The 22,137-nt window shown below is 34.7% G+C and overlaps 1 protein-coding gene across 5 annotated transcripts in view; it reads left to right on the top strand.

The window, feature by feature from the left end:
- Positions 1–19,242, top strand: part of LOC142974324 (venom dipeptidyl peptidase 4-like) — a 72,852-nt gene extending 53,610 nt beyond the window's left edge. For all 5 annotated transcript variants that reach the window (XM_076116574.1, XM_076116578.1, XM_076116577.1 and 2 more), the window contains 13 exons: positions 7,077–7,338; positions 7,604–7,773; positions 11,830–11,921; positions 12,311–12,431; positions 12,742–12,834; positions 13,320–13,456; positions 13,890–14,100; positions 14,527–14,708; positions 15,520–15,714; positions 16,053–16,210; positions 16,496–16,581; positions 17,121–17,246; positions 18,297–19,242. In XM_076116574.1, coding sequence (XP_075972689.1) covers positions 7,077–7,338; positions 7,604–7,773; positions 11,830–11,921; positions 12,311–12,431; positions 12,742–12,834; positions 13,320–13,456; positions 13,890–14,100; positions 14,527–14,708; positions 15,520–15,714; positions 16,053–16,210; positions 16,496–16,581; positions 17,121–17,246; positions 18,297–18,386 — 1,923 coding nt within the window. In that variant the 3' untranslated portion in view covers positions 18,387–19,242. The remainder of the gene's footprint in view (positions 1–7,076; positions 7,339–7,603; positions 7,774–11,829; positions 11,922–12,310; positions 12,432–12,741; positions 12,835–13,319; positions 13,457–13,889; positions 14,101–14,526; positions 14,709–15,519; positions 15,715–16,052; positions 16,211–16,495; positions 16,582–17,120; positions 17,247–18,296) is intronic.
- The last annotated feature ends 2,895 nt before the right edge of the window (positions 19,243–22,137 follow it).

Raw genomic sequence — 22,137 nt, 5'->3', positions numbered from 1 at the left:
ATACGAACGCCTGGGCAAAACTCCGTAAACTTGAACATTCCGCTACCGTTTTCTAACAAGGTAGGGATTTTTACTCTTGTTTCTGAGCGTTTCGGAATTTTAATGTAATGAAAATAGTTATACCATATCGGTATATCAGTAAACTTAGTTTTTAATACTTGACGTTTCATGTCAATGCTAGCTTCTAAACTCTTTAATAAGTCTATACCGATTAGACCGTCGTAAGCGTTATCTACATTATATATATAAAATGTATGCTGTAAATCAGCACAAAAGATTTGAGGTAATTTTATGGAAATGACCTCGTTGTGTTTGCTACAACCGTGTGTACTATAGATCTCGAAGGGCTTATTTATTTTAAATTGCGCGAAAAATTCGTTCGCCTTTTCCGGACTAATAAAAGAACGTGTGCTTCCTGTGTCAATTAAAAATATTGCGTCTAACTCCGGTAACCTGATGTGCGGTAAACGCAACGCATCGCAATAATTAATTTTTATTATTTCACGTCTTCTGGAGGGGCTTCCTCCTGAAAATTTTCACAAGAATATTGTTCCGATGCGTAGTACGTTTCTTCCGGTTCAGCTAACATATTATTTCGCACGGTGCGCATAGTTGCGTCAGTATTAGGCTTATACTGCGCTTGATTATTATTTAAACCAAATCTAAATTGGTTGTTCGGGTTCGGCTTAAAGAAACCCGATTGCTTATAGTTATTTACTATCCTAGGAAACTGCTGTTGTTGATTTGGAAATTGTGGCCTATTAAAGTTTGGCCTAGGGCTAAAAGCTGGCTGCATACCAAACCTTTGATTGTTATTAAAATAAGGCTTTTGTGGAATAAAAGAAGGTCTCGTTTGAGGTTTAAACGAGTTTTGTGGGATTCCAAACTTAAAATTAGTTTGTTGGGGGTTTATCTTAAAATTAGGCTGATTACAATTATTACTACTGGAAGGTTGTGCCTGAAAATTATTAGAAGGTTTTATTTTGTTTCTACAATTATATCTCATTTGGAAATTAACTTCCTCAGTGACAACACTTAGCGCGGATTCTAGTGTTGTGCATTTATTTAATCTTACAAATTTAAGTAAATCTTCGGGCAGGTTATAAATGAAAACGTTTAATGCCGTGTTATTATATATTATATATTTAGCTGCTTTTATGCCTTCGTCTGTTAAAAGATTTACTTTAGATATTAAGGAACTCCTAACATTTTGTATCCTATGACAGAAATCGATGTAAGATTCCCCTGGTTTAATTTTAATATTTTCTAATTCTATGGCGATACAAGCCTCGGATCTAGGATCCCCGAAATGTTGAATTAATAGATCTTTTAATTCCTCCCAAGTGGAGATATTTTCTCGTTCACTAACTAAAATAGCTGCTTTGCCTACTAACCTACTCGTTACGCAGTGGTATAAATAAGTTGCCTGAACGGGATTGTTTTCTCCCCTAAAGCTCCTTATAACGTACTCACATTTGTTAATAAAAAGATTCAATAGTTTCTCATCTCCATCATATCGTGGAATAATGCATTGAATTTCCTTAGGGATAAGTGTAATTTGTTGAGCCATTTTACACAATAATATTACACAAAAACACACAAAATTATACACACACAAAAATAATAAGGCAAATAAATAACTTAGATATTGGAAATATATTTATGAACTTACTCTAATAGTGAAAGCTCGCGATTTGGGCAGAACTTCACTTAAAAATACGTTAATGGCTATGTTCAGTCCAGTTAAACGTATGGATGGATAGACATGGGAACGGAGTGAATAAAGGGTCTACTCACATTAAACCGCTCGATCTCATGCCGGTGCTGCCGCTGCTCGCCTTGCGTTTTTGACTAATTTGTAGATTCTTATACGGATTGTAGTCTATGCGATCAGAACGACGTTACGACCGATTCGTGTGTACGTTAAACGACGACTTTTCGCGACTTGAACAATCCGACCCGACTGCGCCAGTCAAATATTAACACTCGCGTTTCTTAATAAAAAATACTTTATTTAAAATATCTTAATACTAAACGAGTGTACAGTCGAACGTGAGATGCGGAACAGAACCCTTAGGTCTAAATGACATGCACTTATATTCGATTACGAGCTTTACATGTGTGTATCGGTGAGACCTCACCTCATGGAGTCTCATGACCATTAGCCAGAATCGAATGTTTATTAGTTTTATAAGTTAAGAGGCAATATGACCAGTAGCAAGAATCGAATGTTTATTTGTCTTATTAGTTATTGAGAAATGGATCAGCTTGCGTTGCTATGGCGAGTGACGTGATGCGTTTCAGTTTACTAGTAACGTATGATTTATGGGACTGGGACGCATAACTAGGTATATTGTACTAAAGAATAGTTTTCTTTTTGTTTTATTATGATTTGGGTGCAAAAAAACAAATTTTCGAATTGGAGCGTGCATTTAGCATTTTTGGTAATACCATGCTAATATTCACGATAACTAGATTGAGATCGATAGTATGTATTGTGAGAAATTTTGCACGAAAATTTGATCAGCGCATATAGCGGGCTTCAAAAGTACTATTCTGGCTGAACATCATTTTGAGTGCTAAACTGTCGACAGTACCAACTGCACAGAATTGGACGTAGTTATGAAAGAACGTTCCAATCCACACGCAGGTCAAAATGAGTAAATCGCGTTTTTGTATTTTTGTGGTAAGCTTTTTTTTGGTAGCGAGTACAGCTAAGTAGTATGTATCACTGCAACTATATAAATAAACTTTATTTTTAAATATACTTGTCACTAAAATTTATTCATATTTCTCATACAAATTATGAAAAAAATGCACTTGGAACGTTTTTGAAAAAAGGCTTAATGTATGGAAGTAGATTTTAACTTAATTTGCAAAAACGTTCCAAAATGTTACAATTGCTATATTTTGGTAATTAATATATATATTTTCTAAAACATAAGTAAAACAATGAAACATTATTAAAACATATTTTTTAAGAAATATTCATACATAGCTGGACCCACGCAACTTCGCTTGCGTCATATAAGAGAGAATGGGTCATAATTTTCCCCGTTTTAGTAACATTTTTTACTGGTACTCTGCTTCTACTAGTCGTAGCGTGATGATATATAGCTTACAGCCTTCCTCGATAAATGGGCTATCTTACACTGAATGATTTTTTCAAATCGGACCTGTAGTTGCTGAGATTAGCGCGTTCAAACAAACAAACAAACTCTTCAGTTTTGTAATATTAGTATAGATAACATTTTTTATTGCTACTCTGCTCCTATTAGTAGTAGCGTAATGATATATAGCCTATAGCCTTTCTCGATAAATTAACTATCTAACACTGAAATAATTTTTCAAATCGGACCAGTAGTTCTTGAGATTTGCTCGTACAAACAAACTCTTCTTTTCATTCAGCTTTATAATATTAATATAGATAACATGTGATGTATGTGAAATATGTGAATGTAAATTTTATTGTGATGATTTTCCACGAGACGAAAATAAATTGGGGCACTCCGGGACGGGGGCTTCGGGGATCGGGGTACTCAGAGACTAACCCACAGCGTTTGGGGTCATAGGTAGACTAAGGTTTACCGTAAAACGGGGTGAATAGAAACGATTTTCAACTTTGTCCTAAAAATTTGTTGCGAATAACTTGTTATTTTTATTGTCGGGTTCTTTTATATCATGTCCGGCGCCATGAAGAAAGAGCTAAAACCATATTTGTCCAAAAATATGCATAATTTTACGATTTTTCCTTAAAAAATGGTCATTTTCTATTCACCCAGCGATAGGGGTAAATCGAAACGACCAAAGGGGTGAATGGAAAAACTGTTAGGGCTGCCAAAGACGACTTATCCAACATACTGAAAAGGGAGGTTGTGTGTTTAAAAATTTAAATAACCGTTGATAATTACTTTAACTGAAAAAATAAAGCAAGATAACCTAACTAACTTTCATACTATATGCAGTAGTTTGCCGTTATAACTTTGATACAATGATAATTGTGAAGTTCAGAAGATTAATGACTATTAATTTTTCATTGTTTATGTTAATTTTGTTTACAGTTTTTGACAACCCTATTTATTAATCTCTATTGACCCCTCACTCGTTTCTATTCACCTCTTACGCGTTTCTATTGAACCCTGCTATGTTTCCATTTGCCCCATACTGTAGTTCTATTCACCCTTCAAACGATTCTATTCACCCCGTTTATACAAAAAAAATACAATTTCCATGATTTAAACATATTTTTTAGATTTAAAAACGTTTCTTCAATTAACAATATTGTATCTTTATAAATTAATATACACCTAAAGAGATAAACACTCCAAACAACTCATTAGAAAAGAAATCCCACTTTAAATCCAAAGTTTTGAGGGTCGATATTAAGGCATTCAAGGACGGTAGACTTTGAAGCAATTTTTTGGGTATAAATATCAATTTAAACAATTATAACACCGCAGAGAAGTAATATCGCCGTGTAATCATTTAAAATTTGAACAAAATTCTTCAACGAGAAGTACTCAAATATTAAAAAAACTTGAAAACTTTCCTGATTTTTTTTCTATTCACCCCGCGAATTCTATTCACCCCGTTTTACGGTACTTTTACCAATATGAATTTATTATCGTCACGTTATATATAAAGTACCTACATGGAATGTTTTGAAGAAATAGATAGTAAGAAGAAGAAAAACAAACAAGATGATTGGATCATTATTTTTATGTTATTCAGTCCAACACGTATTGAAACAGTACGATCCAAATGAATTTTCATTTATAATTGTTATTTTTAAAAACGTTCCAAGTTGATTGAGTCATTATTCTTATTTTATTCAGTCCAAAATGTAATAAAATATAACGATCCAAATGGAATGTCACTTTTTAAGATTTAAAATTATTATAAAAATATTTATTTTAAAACGTTTCAAGATGGATTGGATCGTTATTTCTATTGCATTCAGTCCAAAACAAATAAAAATAGTACGATCCATATGTAATGTCACGTTATACGATTACAATTTAGATCTTTTGGTACGTTTTATCATTTAGACCGTGTAATTATTTCAGTAGTTATTGTCGTAAAAGAGTCAGTGTCACCACTAGATAGGACGATCCAAAATACCTAGCTTGGGCTCAAAAACTCAATTTTGACCACCTTGTGGATTGGAACGTTCTTTCATAACTACGTCCAATTGTGCTACTGTCCAAGGCTCCTATTTTCAACTTTTTGGATATCAAGGTTTATGATGCCTCCACCATTCAGCAACAATAACAGTCAAAGAAAAGTCAGAGCAACGAGATAATGGAATGATTATACGAAATTGTCGTTTATTAAAGTCCTCACATGATCTAAATTGCTTTATTCAATATCACAGAATAACAAAAACAGCTTTTGCAAAGCAAATCTCATTTTATTTAACAAAGTGACACCTTATTCCTAACGACGTTATTTGTCCTATAATTCCTTCGAAACGATATCCCTAATTCGTGGAATTTTTATCTAGTCCAAGAAGAATATTGTTTTTGATGATTTTTTCTTTCAAAACATGCCGAGATAATTCTATAACGACAACAGGTCAATGTCATCTTATATCTTCTCGGAATTCCTAAATATTATCAATAAAAATTTGACTTGGATACAATGAACATTCAATACTTTGAACTATGCCCGTGATTTTGGGTGGATATAATTTTATAAGAAAAACACATAATTATATACTGCTACGATTTAACGTCATTAAAAATTGCCGCATAATAAACATTTGAGTATGAAAATCAAGGGGCTTGTTTTAAATTTATTGAGCCGGGCTACAAACTATGGAAATAAATTTATCAAAATTATACGTTTTTTTATCACTTATTGGACCCATTTTAGTGCGTTCAGATCAAGAATTGATTAATATTTTTGACTGGTAGCTATGTACCTATTTTAAAGACTTTTAATAAAAAATATGAGATTTAAAGCCAAAAAACGCTACTACTCCACTGTCTATCTTACGTTTCGTCCCAAACCGACAAATAATGTATCTTTAAACCAAAATAAAAACGGAATACTTTCTAAAATGTACGCGAAACTACTCCTGACACACCAGGGACACAGAAGACGCATTAGGTAGAAGTTCAGCAAAGAAACTTATAAGAACATACAACTGCATTGACCTGCTTCCACTGACTGACCCAATTGGACAATTCAATTTCACTGATACTTAGAATGAAACGAAACGACGTTTTTTTGATGAAATTATGCTTTTATCGCATTATAGATTTATTCGTATTGCTCTTTTGTTTCTGCAAATTGTAGGTTTCTTTACAAAACGTAAAAATTGTACATTGCAACTTTAAATTCTACTTCGATTATAAACGCGTCCATGAAGATGTTATTTGTTACTCTTCAAGTACGGTATCAATATCATTTATCTATTCAATAGCGTTTTTGTTGCTTGAGTTTAAACGCTATTGAATAGATAAACTACCGTTAAATGTACCTCAGAAACCGGGGGACGGGGGTAAATCAATTTACACTAATATGATATTTTTTAAGACCTAGAAAATAACTATTATAAAATAATTCAAACAGACAGTTCACTTGCGACATATTTTACGTCCTGCACGGTTCGAACATAAACTTTGAAGTGATATTAAATTGCAATAAATACGGAGACCTCGGTGCATTTATCGTGCAAACGTCAGCTGTGAAACTAATATTTTTATGAAACTTTATGATCGTCGGGTATCTAATACGTTTTTATAATATAGAATATAATCGATTATGAAATTGACTCGATTGGCAATTTGTTAAGTGAATTATGTTTATCGGATTAATAAAAAAAACACCTGCTATTTTGTTGTTATGTATTACGTTTGTTTACCGATTTGATTAAGATTTATTTTTCTTTATATTGTCAGAGGCATAAAACTCATAACAAAATGGCAAAATAAATAAATTTTGAAAATGTTGGTTTTTGAAGGTATTCTGGACCTTTCACCCTGGAACTTCGATAGATTATTTTATTATTTATAACGTACTTATATATATAATATCATAAATACTTATCTTTTATCTTTGCTCTTTTCTAGGTATACAGATACAGTTTCCTAGCCCGTTACGCAGCTGTGGACATCATCACCGGCAATGAATCAGACATTCTTCCCATAGGCGTTACTCCCGCGGAGGCTTACCTCCAGAACTTTGTGTGGGGACCTTTCGGGACCTCTTTCGCGTTCGTCTATCGCAACAACATCTACTACCAAGCTAGTTTGACTACAGAGGCTAGGCAGATCACGACTACAGGCCAGCTCAATGTTATCTATCATGGCATCCCTGATTGGGTTTATGAAGGTTAGTATTTTGTTATATAGTTGTACAATTTTCAAAGCAACTTAATAATAACTGATTTATTGTAAAACATATATTTTAATTAAACTGAACTTATTGCACCATTATACAAGATTTACATGTAACCATTTTATTTAATCTCAATTAGTTAACATTTTGCTGTTTTGTATTGTTCGGCAAGATACATAATTGATTTACTTAAGAACATATTTTCAAGCTCATTTCATTTTCGAACTGTTAGATTACTAACATATTAAAATTCTTACAGAGGAGGTCTTCGGCTCGAACAACGCCATCTGGTTCTCAAACGACGGTACTAAGATGGCATACGTCACATTCAACGATAACTATGTTCGTATCATGAGGGTCCCACACTTCGGCGTGCCCGGATCTGTCAACTACCAGTACACGCTGCATCATGAGATTCGCTACCCTAAGGTAAGATACTTTACGTCAGTTTTTTTCAACGTGAGATCTTGTACTCTCACCCTCTTATTCATAAAAATATATGAAGAAGTTATGAAAGGCTTATAAATTGTTTTGTTTCTTTCACTCTTTAGCGAAATGAAGAAGAGAAAACATATTTTAGTAGTGTTTCAACTAAAATAGGTTTATTGTGTGTTTATGAATAAGAGGGTCAGTGTAATACGCCTGCCGAGCCTTCGGTGTAACTGCCTCTGTGGAGCGGTAGGTAGTGTATCCGACTGTTAACTACAAGGTCCCGGTTCAATTCCCAGGTTGGACAAAGTGATTCTGGTATTATTCTAGTTTATATTGTATTACGCTCAGTAGTAGTCCAGAGTTTGGTAACGCGACCGTGATAATTTTTTGTATGGTTTCAAGTAATTGGAAGCTTTAATGTCCTTACAACAGATTAGATTAATAAAGTTTTTCGGTAATTTTATTTCTGGCCTCCAAGAAAGTTTATTTTATTTTGAAATATCGGCGCAGAAGTAACCACCGATTAATTAATATAGATGAATGATTATATTAATTAGTAAGTAACTATAAAACTGATCATTGTAGAGTAAAACAAATGAATTACCTAATTATCACAATTTCGTATGTAAAATTCTTCGTAAGCATTTTGTCATTGAATAGTACACACGCGATAAACAATATCAGATAAACCTAATTAGATAACAAATGAAATTGATAGTTTATTATAATGATAACTAACTTAATTGCATAAATTACTGACGTTGATAAAACACACAAACCAAGCATATCGAAAGATAACAGAAATATTTATTGAATAACGCAGAATACGTTCCTAAACGGTTTGTTTGTCGTATGGTTAGTGGTCAACCTAGTGTCAAAGTCGCTCAAGCCGCCCGAGAGGCCTTTGACATGGCTTAACGACTGTTATCATAGTAGACAACTGCCGGGACCGATTTTTTAAGTGCCCTCCGAAGCACGGAAACGCCCAGTTCGAATACCACTATGCGGTCACCCATCTATGGAATGAACGCGCCAAGGGTTGCTTAACCCACAGATCGTTTATCGACCGGTGAGCGCAACTGGCTATGGGCTCCTCAAACCTAAACAGTGAAAGGTAGCCTCCATTCAGTAGTTCGATTTTCTACAGTCGGTACAATCGAGTGTCGATAATTTGAAATTTAAAATGTACTGCATTAATAGTTCATACGGCAACCGCTGGAGGCGCTAACAAGATTTTTCGTACTAAATTTGTCGAGTGCAGCTGCTTGTCGGTAGTCGATAGTGGTAGGAAATTGGCTCTCAGTAGAATTGTCACAACTTGTTTCGTTCAAAATAAAGATTTGACATCCTTATAATTTCATATCAAATATTTCGATAGCTGGGAGATTGTCGATTGCCCATAGTAGTAAGCTATTGCATCTCTGGTTTGTTTAAAACAACCTACGTATGCAATGACTGCTCTAAACTATGTAACGACTAGCTGACCCGCGCAACTTCGCTTGCGTCACATAAGAGAGAATGGGTCGTAATTTACCCCGTTTTTGTAACATTTCTTATTGTTACTCTGCCCCTAGTGGTCGTAGCGTGATGTTATATAGCTTATTGCCTTCCTTGATAAATAGACTATCTAACACGGAAAAAAATTCCAAATCGGACTAGTAGTTCCTGAGATTAGCGCGTTCAAACAAACAAACAATCAAACAAACAAACTCTTCAGCTTTATAATATTAGTATAGATTACACCCTCAGATTTATACCAACTAGTAAACGCATCTAAGATATTTACTTATTTCTACTCTTATATAAAACCTAATATCAAAACAAAGCAATTAGTATCAGTGTCACGTCAACATTGGCAGTGAACAAAGTGTATTAGTCTCAGCTAAAATCATTACGAGTTGGACAAAGCGGGCAAAGTTATAATGAGGGTAGCACTTGCAGCTCAACTGCATACAATCACTAACTCGATTCTGTTGCTTAATTACTTTAACTCTGTTATAGAGAGAGGACTGGAGTTTGTATACAAGTATGACTTATAGTTCAACAACTTAGTAGAGAGTATATGCAAGGTTCACGGCTGGCTGTGGTATACAGAATTGTGTAGTTGACTGGGTTAACGATAAATTATTAAACTTGTACTCTTAAAAGGTTCAGCTTAAATGCTCAGGCCGAGCTATGTTTTCCGTAAATAATGTTGAAATTGTAATTATTGCAGCCTGAAACATTTTATTAGGCACTCATTTGATACCAATGAAAATAAGACATTGTGACGTCACCGTGTCATATTTCTATTGTGTGTTTTGACATTTTCATAAAGAGCAGCTGATTTGTCTGGTAGTCAACTACCGTATTCAGAATTAAGACCATCTGCTGGGATCCGATGCAGCTGACAGTGGAATGTTTTATTTACAGAATTATGAATTATAACCTAGGTAAATTGTGCTCAGGCTGTCTACTAAGTTGAACTATAGTTTTCCAATCCTATACATATAGTAGAAAGCAAGGTATATGAATCTGAGTGAAGCAGAAAAAAATACTGTCGTAGCAAGTAGTGTTCTTTAGTCTCTGCCTCCTGTCATGGACAAACGACGTAATCTTCTGTTATACTTCTTTGAAAAATAGGGGGTTTAGGTATGGCTAGTGAAAGTTTAAAAGATATAAAACATCAAGTTATAATTCAGGCATGTATTTTGTAATAAAATGGTTTAACTAAGTATGAAAAGTAAATCCGCATTGTATAATAAGCTGACCACATAATAATCGGTAACATTATCCACTGACCACAGGCGCCGTCATATCACACCGATTTACAACCACATTATCATGATAGACAAATAAACAGTCTGATGCTAAAAACTATATTACTTTATTCAGTTTTAATATTCGACAAATGGTCGAAGGATCAAACACATTAATGATTTTACAAAGTTTCCCTACTTTTATCAACTATCGACTACCGGCGATCTATCGAGAAATTTTATATGGAAATTTAAACAGCGCCTCTAGCAGGAGCCGTCAGAACAATTTTTGCAGAACATTTAAAATTTTTAACTCTCTATACTCGATAGCACCGATTGTAGAAATTATCGCTACAGCTTTCATTTGCTTTAGCGGTGGATGCCTACCGTGATAAAACTTTGATAAATCAATTTCAATTTAAAAAATGAAGATGACAAGTATAATATTTTACATAAAATTTACTATCAGTTCTCAGTATATAATAGTTACTTACTCTTTTAGGCAAATCAATACCAAACGGATTTTGATTAAATTTGGTACGGCACACAGTCAAAGTACAGACAAAGTCTCTGGCAAAATGTAGTATTTTATGAATCAAGTTTACAAGATAGTTCACTATTTTATAATTAAACCTTTTAAAAATAGCATTAAATAAAATAACAATAACAAACATAATGTTTTAACGTACATACGGCGCCGCTACAATTAAGTACGTGCCGTCAGTTACGTGAGCGGCATTACTTTGAAATTAGCTCTTACGAATATAATCGCTGTTTGTTTGTCAATATTTTGTGTTTGAAACTGTTTATAAGCTTTCAGAGGCCAGTGGAAGATTGTTATAGCGTTTTATTTTTACTACTGAAGTTGATGAACAATAAATGTACTATTATAAAATATACATATACTAGCTGACCCGGCAAACGCTGTTTTGCCATAAAAATTAAATAAAAAAACATTGTCCAGCGGATGAAATTGTGAATCTAAACCATTCTTAGATCCCCTTGAACACACACAAAAAATTTCATCAAAATCGGTCCAGTCGTTTAAGAGAAGTTCAGTGACATACACACTTACAGAAGAATTATATATATATAAAGATGTATAAATTAAAATAGATTTGTTTTTACCTATTCCACTGCTGGGCAAAGTCCACGTGTTTGAACGTGAAATGGTTTAGCTTTTAGTTAAGTGAAAGTTACAAATCCAAATACTTTCAACTTATCAACACAAACAAGGGCTCCTTTTCTTAACATTAAGATTATATAAAATACTTTTTTTACCAAAAGTTTACTAATGATAATTGTTCTATTTCAGTCTGGTACAGTGAACCCCACGGTGTCAGTGACCTTGTATGACCTCACGACAAACACCAACAATGTGTATAATGCTCCCACCGACCTTGACGAGTAAGTATTACAAATTTTATCATTTCACAGGACTCTACCTTCTACAATTTATTGAACAGGTCTATTTCCGGGCTACATAAAAAAATAACCCATTAATGTTCCGATGCTGGGCTAGGGCTCCCGTAATAAAGGGGGGGGGGGGATGGTTAGGAAATTATACGCTACTGTAGCGAAATTCTTTACAGTCGGTACTATCGAGTATCGGGAGTTTGACATTTAAAATGTACTGTCAAAATGGTTCTCACAGAGCCCGGTAGAGGCGCTTAACATTTTCATGTAAAATTTTTCGAGGTTTTCCGTTTGTAGTCAATAGTGGTAAAGAATCGAGCTTCTGTCATTTCAACTTAAAACTGTAATTTACTGTATTAATGTTTTTTTTATATTTCCAGACCAATTCTGAAGACTGTAAGATTCGTGAACAATCAAGCTATTGCTCTGATGTGGACGAACAGAGTGCAGACTACCCTCAGAGTTGTATTGTGTACCGCTGGCACCGCCACTTGCTCACAGGTACTGTATCCGTGGTTTCTACATATTTTGTAGAAAAAAAAAAAACATGAAAGTAAGAGAAATGGATTGATAGTATATTTTATTATTACCATGGACATTTGATGGAGTTGCGTGCATTGCGTGCTTGAATAAAATACATCAGATGCGATTATTTATAAGCAGGAAAAAGAAGTGATGTACATATTAACCCTTAGACAAAAAATCTTAGTCATGTCAAGGTCATTGCACAAACAACTCCCAAGAGTGTTAGATGCTTAACAATCAGAGAAATTTGATAATATACCTCTCACAATCACCATTCAAATTTCAGATTTACTCATACACCGAAACTGATGGATGGATTGATAACATCCCTCTCATGTTCAACGAAGCTGGCAACTCTTTCATCACCATCTTACCCCAAGTAAGTACCCACATGAAAAAAATTACAATCTACGACTAACGCCATCTCTTGCAATTATCTAGTACTTTTGTGAGTGCGTTAATGCAAACCGTCCACAATCTGTGTGTTGTAACTACTGCCATCTGTTGTTATTTTGCCATACTTATATGAGTTTTGGCTAGGTTCAAATTAGCTAATCACACCAGTTGCCACTAGGCTACTTTGCAGTTAGTACTTTTGTAAATCTAGAATATTGGTACTAACTATCTCGTAATATGAGCCTCTATTATTTAGAGACCATCACAATTAGTTTCTTATTTTATTTCGGCAATAATCCCAGAAGCTTGCTTTGACAAATTGAGAATAAACTAACTAGATAACGTGTTTACCTCTGGACATGGTTACAAAATAATTTTATTAGAACAGGATATAAACGCAATGGAATTTCGTAACTACGTATTTCAATTCTCTCAAGCTACATCACTCACTTCCTTATCCCTTCACAGAGCGTAAACGGCGTGTTATACAAGCAGATAGTCCAAGTGACCCAGGGTACCGGCACAGCAGCCTGGACCAGCCGCAACCGCATCAACACCGCCCACACCGTGCTTGAGATCTTACACTGGGCTTCAAACGATGTCGTGTGAGTTTGCAACCAGCTTTATATGTTCTTTTGTTTTTATGTTTTTAGCTGCCAGCTTTATATGTTTCTCCTAAACTGAAGTAGTTTGTATGGAAAAAAAATATTTGTTTAAAACAATTACACACCTGGAATCTCGGGCAAATACATTTTTTTAAGTACCATGACTATCTTCTGGCTACGATTTCGACTGCGACTGCGAAGAAAAAAATATCTTATGCCAATGCAAGTTATAAACTATTTATGCATTCGTTTAAACCGTTCAGTTGTTTAACAAAACAAAAAAAATAATATAATCTTTGTAATATGATAAAAACAAGTATATTTTTGGTAAAGATAATTGCGGGGGCACTGCCGTGCCCCCCGATTGAGTATTATTTTATCCCAATCCATAAGCTCATTATTCCTCAAATTTCACCAAATTATTAACTTCCAGTTGGTACAAGGCCACCAGTGTGACGGACTCAGCCGAGCAGCACATCTTCAGCGTGACAGCCGCCGGAGTGGTGAGCTGCTTCACCTGCGACATCCGTCGGGAGGACGGTACCGAGTGCCTGTATAATGAGGGCAGCATCAGCACCAGCGGGGAGAGGATCGTGGTTAACTGCGCCGGGCCCAATGTGCCACAAGTCTTTATTTATAATACTGTGAGTAATTACTTATTTACTTATAAGGTGATTACCACGCTACTGTTGCGATTTGACTCATAAGTCAAGTTCTTGGTTTTTGTTTGTGTTAATATTACCACGAAATAAAACATCATACGAAATGAAGAACAGAAGCTAATTGTAAAAAATGTATATAAGAACAACATAATGTTAATTTGTCTGTCTTCAACTTTATTATAATTAAGACATCCATGACTGGAATTGATATCTTTTTAAATATTGTTAATGGTTAATTTATGTCTCATATATATTTTATTTTCGGCTATTATGTCATCATAAGCATCATATTATGTACAGAGAGTACTTCAGAACATAGCTGTATTCTTCTCCGAACACAAGCCAGCATTGCAATTTTTACAAAATATTGTTAGCATTGTTTACTATAAAGTTTCTATTAAATTTCAGGACGGCAGTCTAGTCCGCCTATGGGACGGCAGCGACGAACTAAATGAGACCATCTCCACCCGTGCTATCCCTGAGACCATTCGTTTGCAAGTGCCTGTGAGCAGCACAGCCTTCGCGGACGTGCACATTCAAGTACCTGCCGACTACGAGAGACGTACTAATGTACCTCTGTTGGTTTATGTGTAAGTGTAGCTTTAGTTTCTAATCAAATATTCCCCCGTGGCGCAATGGTTTAGGACACCACGCCGCTACCATTGCGTCGGGCGGTCGTGGGTTCGATTCCCGCACGGGACAATTATTTGTGCGATCCACAAATTATTGTTTCGGGTCTGGTTGTATTTTGTGTCCGCTGTTTGTATGTTTGTAAAAGTCCCCGTACCGCAAGAGCAATTCATGGTGCAGGAGTTGTCAAAAAAAATAATAATAATAGGAATTAGTTAGGTAACTGTTAAATTTTCAAAGAGGATCCTTAGATTTGTTATTTAAGTTTATGTCGATGCACATTTACTCTTAGCTAATTGTGTTGCCAATTAGTTGTTGCAAAATGCTAAATCGTCGTAACAAACATTCGCTATTTCAGTGTTAACCTGAAGTAGTATAATAAGCGTAAATTAAAATGAAGGCGTACAATGTAGAAAGTCTTTAGTAATAAGACAATACGCGTTGATCGCGTACCTATTATTCAATATTAGGGAAGGTTCATATCTGACGGATCATGCGTCGCGTATTATCGTTAGACAAATGTATAGAAAAACACTTGACCGTTCACACTCAAGCCATAATGTGTCGTTTTGAATCCCATACTATTTAGGCTACGCCCGCCCGACGCATCTTCCGTCAGATGTGAACCGTCCCATAAAGGAAAATCATGATATAAGTAGATTTGTATTGAGATGTAATTGGTTGGTTTGATTATTACGTTACTAAAAAAAACTCTTTACCATACATTCTTTTTCCAAAATTGCGAGATTCAAATGTCCATATTGCTTCCAGGTACGGTGGACCAGACACAGCTCTCGTCACAAAGCAATGGAGTGTAGACTGGGGTACTTCTCTGGTGAGTCGCTGGGGCATCGCGGTCGCACACATCGACGGTCGCGGCTCCGGGCTGCGCGGAGTCTCCAACATGTTCGCCATCAACAGAAAACTCGGCACTCTCGAGATTCAAGACCAGATCAATGTCACTAGGTAAGAAAGTTAAATTCTCGACATATTGATCAAGCTTTAGACTTTTGGTATTTGCATTTCTCCAATTCATATTCGACAATTAAGTAAAAAAATTTAAAGATAAAATTTTTCGAATAAGTATAAATTGAGAATTTACTATTTTCCAATAGCAGTCGTTAAAAAGTGGTGAAGAGACTGAATAGTAATATAATATTAACAGAAAAAAAATGGACTTTTCCGTGTGTATTCTACTCGCTCAGGCCATTTTCCAAGTAAACACTTCCTTTATAAAAACAACTGTATGAACAAATCTCATTTAAATGACTACGATATCTAAAATTCTACCTTCTGTTCTTTAGATACTTGCACGAGAACCTATCGTGGGTGGATTCCAACCGCACTTGCATCTGGGGCTGGTCGTACGGCGGCTACGCGGCCAGTAAGGCGCTGGCTGAAGGAGGCTCTGTGTTCAGGTGTGCTGCTGCCGTCGCTCCCGTCGTGGACTGGAGGTTCTATGGTATGTAGATAGAAACAATTTATACTTAACTTTATAAAATAATTAGCGGCGTTTTTTTATTGCTGCTCCACTCATAGTGTAATACTATATCGTCTAGCTTTATTCAATAAGTGAACTAGCCAACACAAAAAGATTCTTTCAACTGCGTGGTTAAACAAGCATCACCGACTTCAAAGCATTTTTTTGCCGTATGAACACTGCAAAACAAACCTGACAATCGACAAAAGACAAAGTTACGCGTTTTTTAAATATTACAAAAGCTAACAATTGTGTTTTGTCTTACAGACACAATTTACACGGAACGTTACATGGACCTTCCCACAACCAATGCTGAGGGATACTTGGTGTCATCTCTTCTCACTGACGAAGTTGTAAGTATTATTCCATATCCACAATAAGGTATTCTGTCTTCAGCATTTAAGATTTACAAACATAAAAGGAACAGATACAATGCAATCACATCCAAAACAACTATTGTGAATAACATACGTATTGGTTCCGTTTGGGAATCAAACTTATAAACCTCATATCGCTGTAATATCATCTTTATCCGCGCACTTTAGACGTTGGTTTACTCATCTACTTAATTTATCTTCAACTCATTTCGTGAGGTTTCTTCGGTATTTACATCCTACTTATATTTAAAAATGCGACAGTTTATGAGAATGTATTTATGGATGTTTGTTACTCCTTAACGCAAATACCACTCAACCGATTACGATGAAATTTGGTATATAGGTAGCTGAAGACCCAGAATAACACATAAGCTATTTATCCCGGAGTTCCCGAGGGATTGGGATTTACACGGGACGGGTTTCTACGCGGACGAAGTCGCGGGCGGCCTCTAGTTTACCATATAAAGTTGATAATACTTTAAGAATGATTACATATAAAGGACTATTTATTTCAGGTGGAGGCATTCCGTAACAAGAGCTACATGTTGATTCACGGTACTGCAGACGATAACGTGCACTACCAACACGCTATGTTGTTATCACGACGACTACAGCGACGTGACATCTACTTCACTCAAATGGTAACAATACTATTTATTTATTTGATCCAAAAATAATAAGGGAAATATCGAGTTTGATAAAGGCATATGCTTAGCTGTGATGTTTTCCGAATCTAATTAAAATCGGTTAAGTAGATAAGTCGTTAAAGCATGACAGACCAACGGTCGGAGGATCCTCCCTTGGTGTTGGAGGAACATGATCACCTCGTTCCTCCACAGTAGTAAGGAAATAAAATTAAAAAAGTACATGTATCTAGTGAAGTTGTCTGTCTATCGTCAATGAAACAAATGCATGAGCGGGTTGATTATATAACCTTACCCAATAACATTAGACAATCTACATAGAACAAAAGTGTTTTAAAACTCGAACATTTCATGTCATAGCAAAAGAAGTACAACCTCAACATTTCTAAATCACCAACCTCACAAAAACGTTTCTAAATCATTACAAACCCTCAAGAAAATCACCTGAAACGTAATTCTCGAACATTCCATCGAGAATGTTCTAACCTCTCGTTTATATAAATAATGGTGTGGAGTGTGGAACATTGGCTGGCTCAGCAGATCGTGCCCTCGGGACGAACAGACGTTTGATATACGACACTTACTAGATACAGGTTAAAGGTTAGGTGCTAAGACAAGCTGATTTAGTTCCTCTGTGTCTGCAGAACGTAGATAAATTATATGACTTCAACATTGTTGCGGGTTATTTTATATAAATGACGTGAAGGTGATAAAGGTGATGTGTGTTGTTGGACTAGAAACATTGAAAACAATTGAAACGTTTTGGTTTTTTATCTCTCTATTTTATAGTAATGAAGAAAAATAGTTAGTCTGGTTTTTAAAAGAGGCCATTAACAGCGTATTCTACATCTGAGTACGCTTGTTTAATTGGCAAATATTTCTTAATAAACTGACTATTTTTCTACAATATTTTAAGTTATCACTATTGAACTGATGTCTTTTGATTGACTTTGAATTTTATCAGTTTTATGCATTATCTGACGTACATACGCTTTGTTTTTATTGATTCTGAAATGTATTAATAAATGTTCTTTTCTTTTCCCACAGAGCTACACAGACGAAGACCACGGCTTGGCCGGCGTAAGGCCGCATCTTTACCACGGAATAGAGAAGTTCCTACAAGAACACATGCTGTAACTAGTGATGTAGCAACATGCCATAAACTATTTGCTCACAATATAGCACAAAACGTATTATTTTTACATCCCTACATAACCAGAGACAAGTATTTATAAAGCTCTATTTTTAAATGACATTATATTTTCTATAAATATGGCTATGAACAAAATATCAGTATTGATATTAAAAATAAATCAATTTTGTCCTTTATCCCTTTTATTCTTATATTCAGTGATTTGTATATGAGGTAGTAAGATAGCTATTTAAGCAGTTATTACTAGTAAGGGGATAAAGTAATAGTAAAAATACAATTTATAATACGCAGTTACCTGTCTTATAGCGCAATAATTTATTGAAATTATATACTTTACGAGTCATGTAAATAATTTTAAGGGCCTTTTTTACCAGCTCCTAGATACTAAACTCTACTGAAATGAACTCATATATCAGCAAAGTCATACCACAAGGTTTAAACACTGGTAAATTGCTCAAAGCAGAATTGAGAAAGATGAGTTTCCTTTTTATTCTCTTTTTATAGTTCTGAGTTTTAGCTTCGCCGATATCGACAATATTGATAAAAACACTTAAAAATTTACCTGAGAGTGTGTTGGTAAAAAAGGTACTAAAGTAAAGTAGTATTTTGAGTATTGTAAAGTTACTTAAAGTTGCCAATGTTAATAATATGAAACAGGGTTTTCAGTCGATATTATGTAGTTATTGAAATTGCTACCTATTTATGTAAACAGTCAAATCTGTCATAATTAAATAGATCGCTGTATAGTTTCAATTATGTATGTAATATTGTTTTTGTTTGTAAATATTCTAAGTACTTTAAGTACAAATATGACTAATAAATTAAATGTGTTTTCTACAATGTGGTTTTTTATTTATGAGATTTTTAGTACCGCATTTAGAGGCGTAGCATAAAATACTGTCTGATTGCTGATGACTAATGATTGTATTACTAAAGAATCGTACTGGTGTACCACATATGAAATAATAAGTAGTTTTATAATATTATATAATAAACTACATTAATTTCAATTACAAAGAATCTTGACGAGTAAACAAAAAAGTCTTTGGGTTAAGATGATGCAGTTTGAGCCAGTCTGCCTTGTAAACTTCACTGGTAAATCAATTAAAAATATGACATCTCAACAGGGAAAGAATTTCAGAAATAGCAGTAATTTCTGGGAAAAAGTCGCTAACACACAAAAAATACTCTTTAGTAATATAGTAAAAACTCACAGGCTAATGTACATAATTACTCATTCATAACTCTAGCGGCACAAATTTACATCCTACTCTAATAGTTTAAAATACCAAGTCATTTAAACGAAGTTATTCCGTGGGGAAGAGCACTAATGTAAATGTCAGTGCGACGTGAATGTCGGCTGAAAAACGAGGCTCTTTGTTAAGTGTTCCCCTTACACCTTGTCTAGACAAGCCATAACTTAGACGTGAGACCTTCAGACAAATCACTAAAATTAATCGTCGGTGAAAAAACGCTTATATTTTAAATTTGCAAGACTTTTTATAAAAAATTATATGATATTTTAAGAATAATCTATTTTCAAAATATAAAGATACTTCTTAAATAAAATTTATTATATTATGCTTTTAATTTTGAGCTCAATATTGTTATAATATTTTAATTTTATCCCGGTAAATAACATTAAAATAATAAGGATCATTTAGATGAAAAAACTTAATTGAAAAACTAAGTAGCTACGAGTACTATGACATCCAATTTTGATCAATAGTGTCGTTCTTCGTCACTTGCGTCCGCATGAAAAGAATTCTTGGGGGAACTTTTCATGCAGGAAAAAAAAGATTTTGTAGTGGTCTGTGTACCATTTTTATCAAAATGCGTTCAGCAGTTTTGGCCACAATCCAAATCCTAGTGAGTTTTGCAAGAAATAATGAATTCATTAAAACTTAATTTCATTTATTCTAAAGTTCTTAGTACAAAATTAATTAATAAAATAACTCTGCCACGTGCAATATCGTGGCTCATATTCCGGTATTCACAATATATTTTGCGGTATAAATATTTTGATCAGAGGAATGCATTGGCGTTCCTTTCATGCGCGCATGAGGTTAACGGGATTGACGTGTCAGCCCACCGATATGTCGGGGCTAGACGATATGTGGATGACATTGTTTATTGCAAATACCTGGTAAATATGTACAATTGATATTATAATATGACTTGTTAGTAATGTATGCGACAGCCGCGCAAGAGGTCTCGGGTTCAGATCTTGGACCGGTCAAAAAGTATCTTTTGAGATTTTCTGTATAGATCTTTTCTGAGATCGCTCGGAGATACGAAGTTGAGGTGGAAGACCTCAACGTTTCGTGCCGTATACCTGTGTTTTGTGCACACACTTGGACACTATTAACAAAATCCTGTATCGTTAGCCAGTTTCAATGAAACCGACCACCAAAGCTGGACGACGGCTATAACATTATTATTATGTCAGGTAAATTGTATTTTTGTGTATAAATCATATAAAAAATAAAACAGAAAATTATATTTTTGTAACTACCAAAATCTGAAAAACGACGTACATTTTATGCTTTAAGAACATAATAACAAGTGAATCGGAATAAATCAACTAGTATAATGCAGTTATAATTGAATGGAATTACTATTCAGTTTCTGATTGGCTGCTCATGCATTATTTATCCACAACTAATTAAAATTCTCCAGCAAATTTTTCATTTCTATGCATTCTGTTCGTAGTTTTATTTGTTTGTTAAACTTTGAATATTTGGTCCATTTTTTTCTTGAATTAATTTGAAAGGGATCACAATAATAGTGACCAAACAGTTGGGAAACCTCTAATATCGAAAATAATAAACAAACAGCTACAAATATTATTGTCCACCGTCTTTAATAAAATGGTAACTTATTTCTACTGTTGCTGGATTTTAAAAAGATTTTCTAGACATTTTATAGTAATGTTAGGTTTTTATATACTAAGCTAAAACCTCTAGTGCTGAATAGACTCTTTTCACTGTTGAACAAAGGTCATCCCCTAAATTTTCCACCTGTCTCTGCCATTCATTGTCGCACACTATCTATCCAGATATGTCGGGTTGAGAGAAAACAATACAATATGTACTTAAGTAATGCAGCACATAATAAAGCCGAATCTCTCTACTGAGACTTATAAAAGTCAGCAAGAGCAGTGTTTCTAAAAATAGTCCCTACTTAGGTAAAACATCCTAAGTATAGATAACAAAATGTCTAGCTTTAAATAATCATCTTTCCACCTCAGCTCCGGCGTATCGGAGATAAGACGCGTGACAAATTGGACAGTGGCGACCTCTGGACCTTTCTCTAAACATGATTTGTGGTTCCAGCCATTTACTACCTTTTTGTAGAAGCTCCACTGTTTACTGTGTGCCAATTTGTACGGCTATGAATTGTTTTTGGGCTTTTAGTGTGATGAAAAAATTGTATAGTCGTGTTATGTTTGTGAATACTAATGAGTGTTTACTTTTTTTCTATTTTTTTTTAAAGATTCTTTACTGTATTTCCACAAAGACTCCACATAATCATAGCATCAACCACGTTGTAAATGATTTGGCGATTGGAGAGTGGGCGTAAGCTTCTCGCTAGCTCTTCTCATAAGGCTATACCCCTTTTCCGAGCCAGTGGTAGTTTTAATAATTGTACCTAACGATATCATAAGTGTCAACATTTGACCTAACTAAGTATGTTTATAGTTAAGTTTTTTAGATAACAAAGGATTGGAAAAAA

The sequence above is a fragment of the Anticarsia gemmatalis genome, chromosome 7 (genome assembly GCF_050436995.1).
Source record: "Anticarsia gemmatalis isolate Benzon Research Colony breed Stoneville strain chromosome 7, ilAntGemm2 primary, whole genome shotgun sequence".
Classification (NCBI taxonomy): Eukaryota; Metazoa; Arthropoda; class Insecta; order Lepidoptera; family Erebidae; genus Anticarsia; species Anticarsia gemmatalis.
This window is presented reverse-complemented; position numbering and strand designations above follow the sequence as displayed.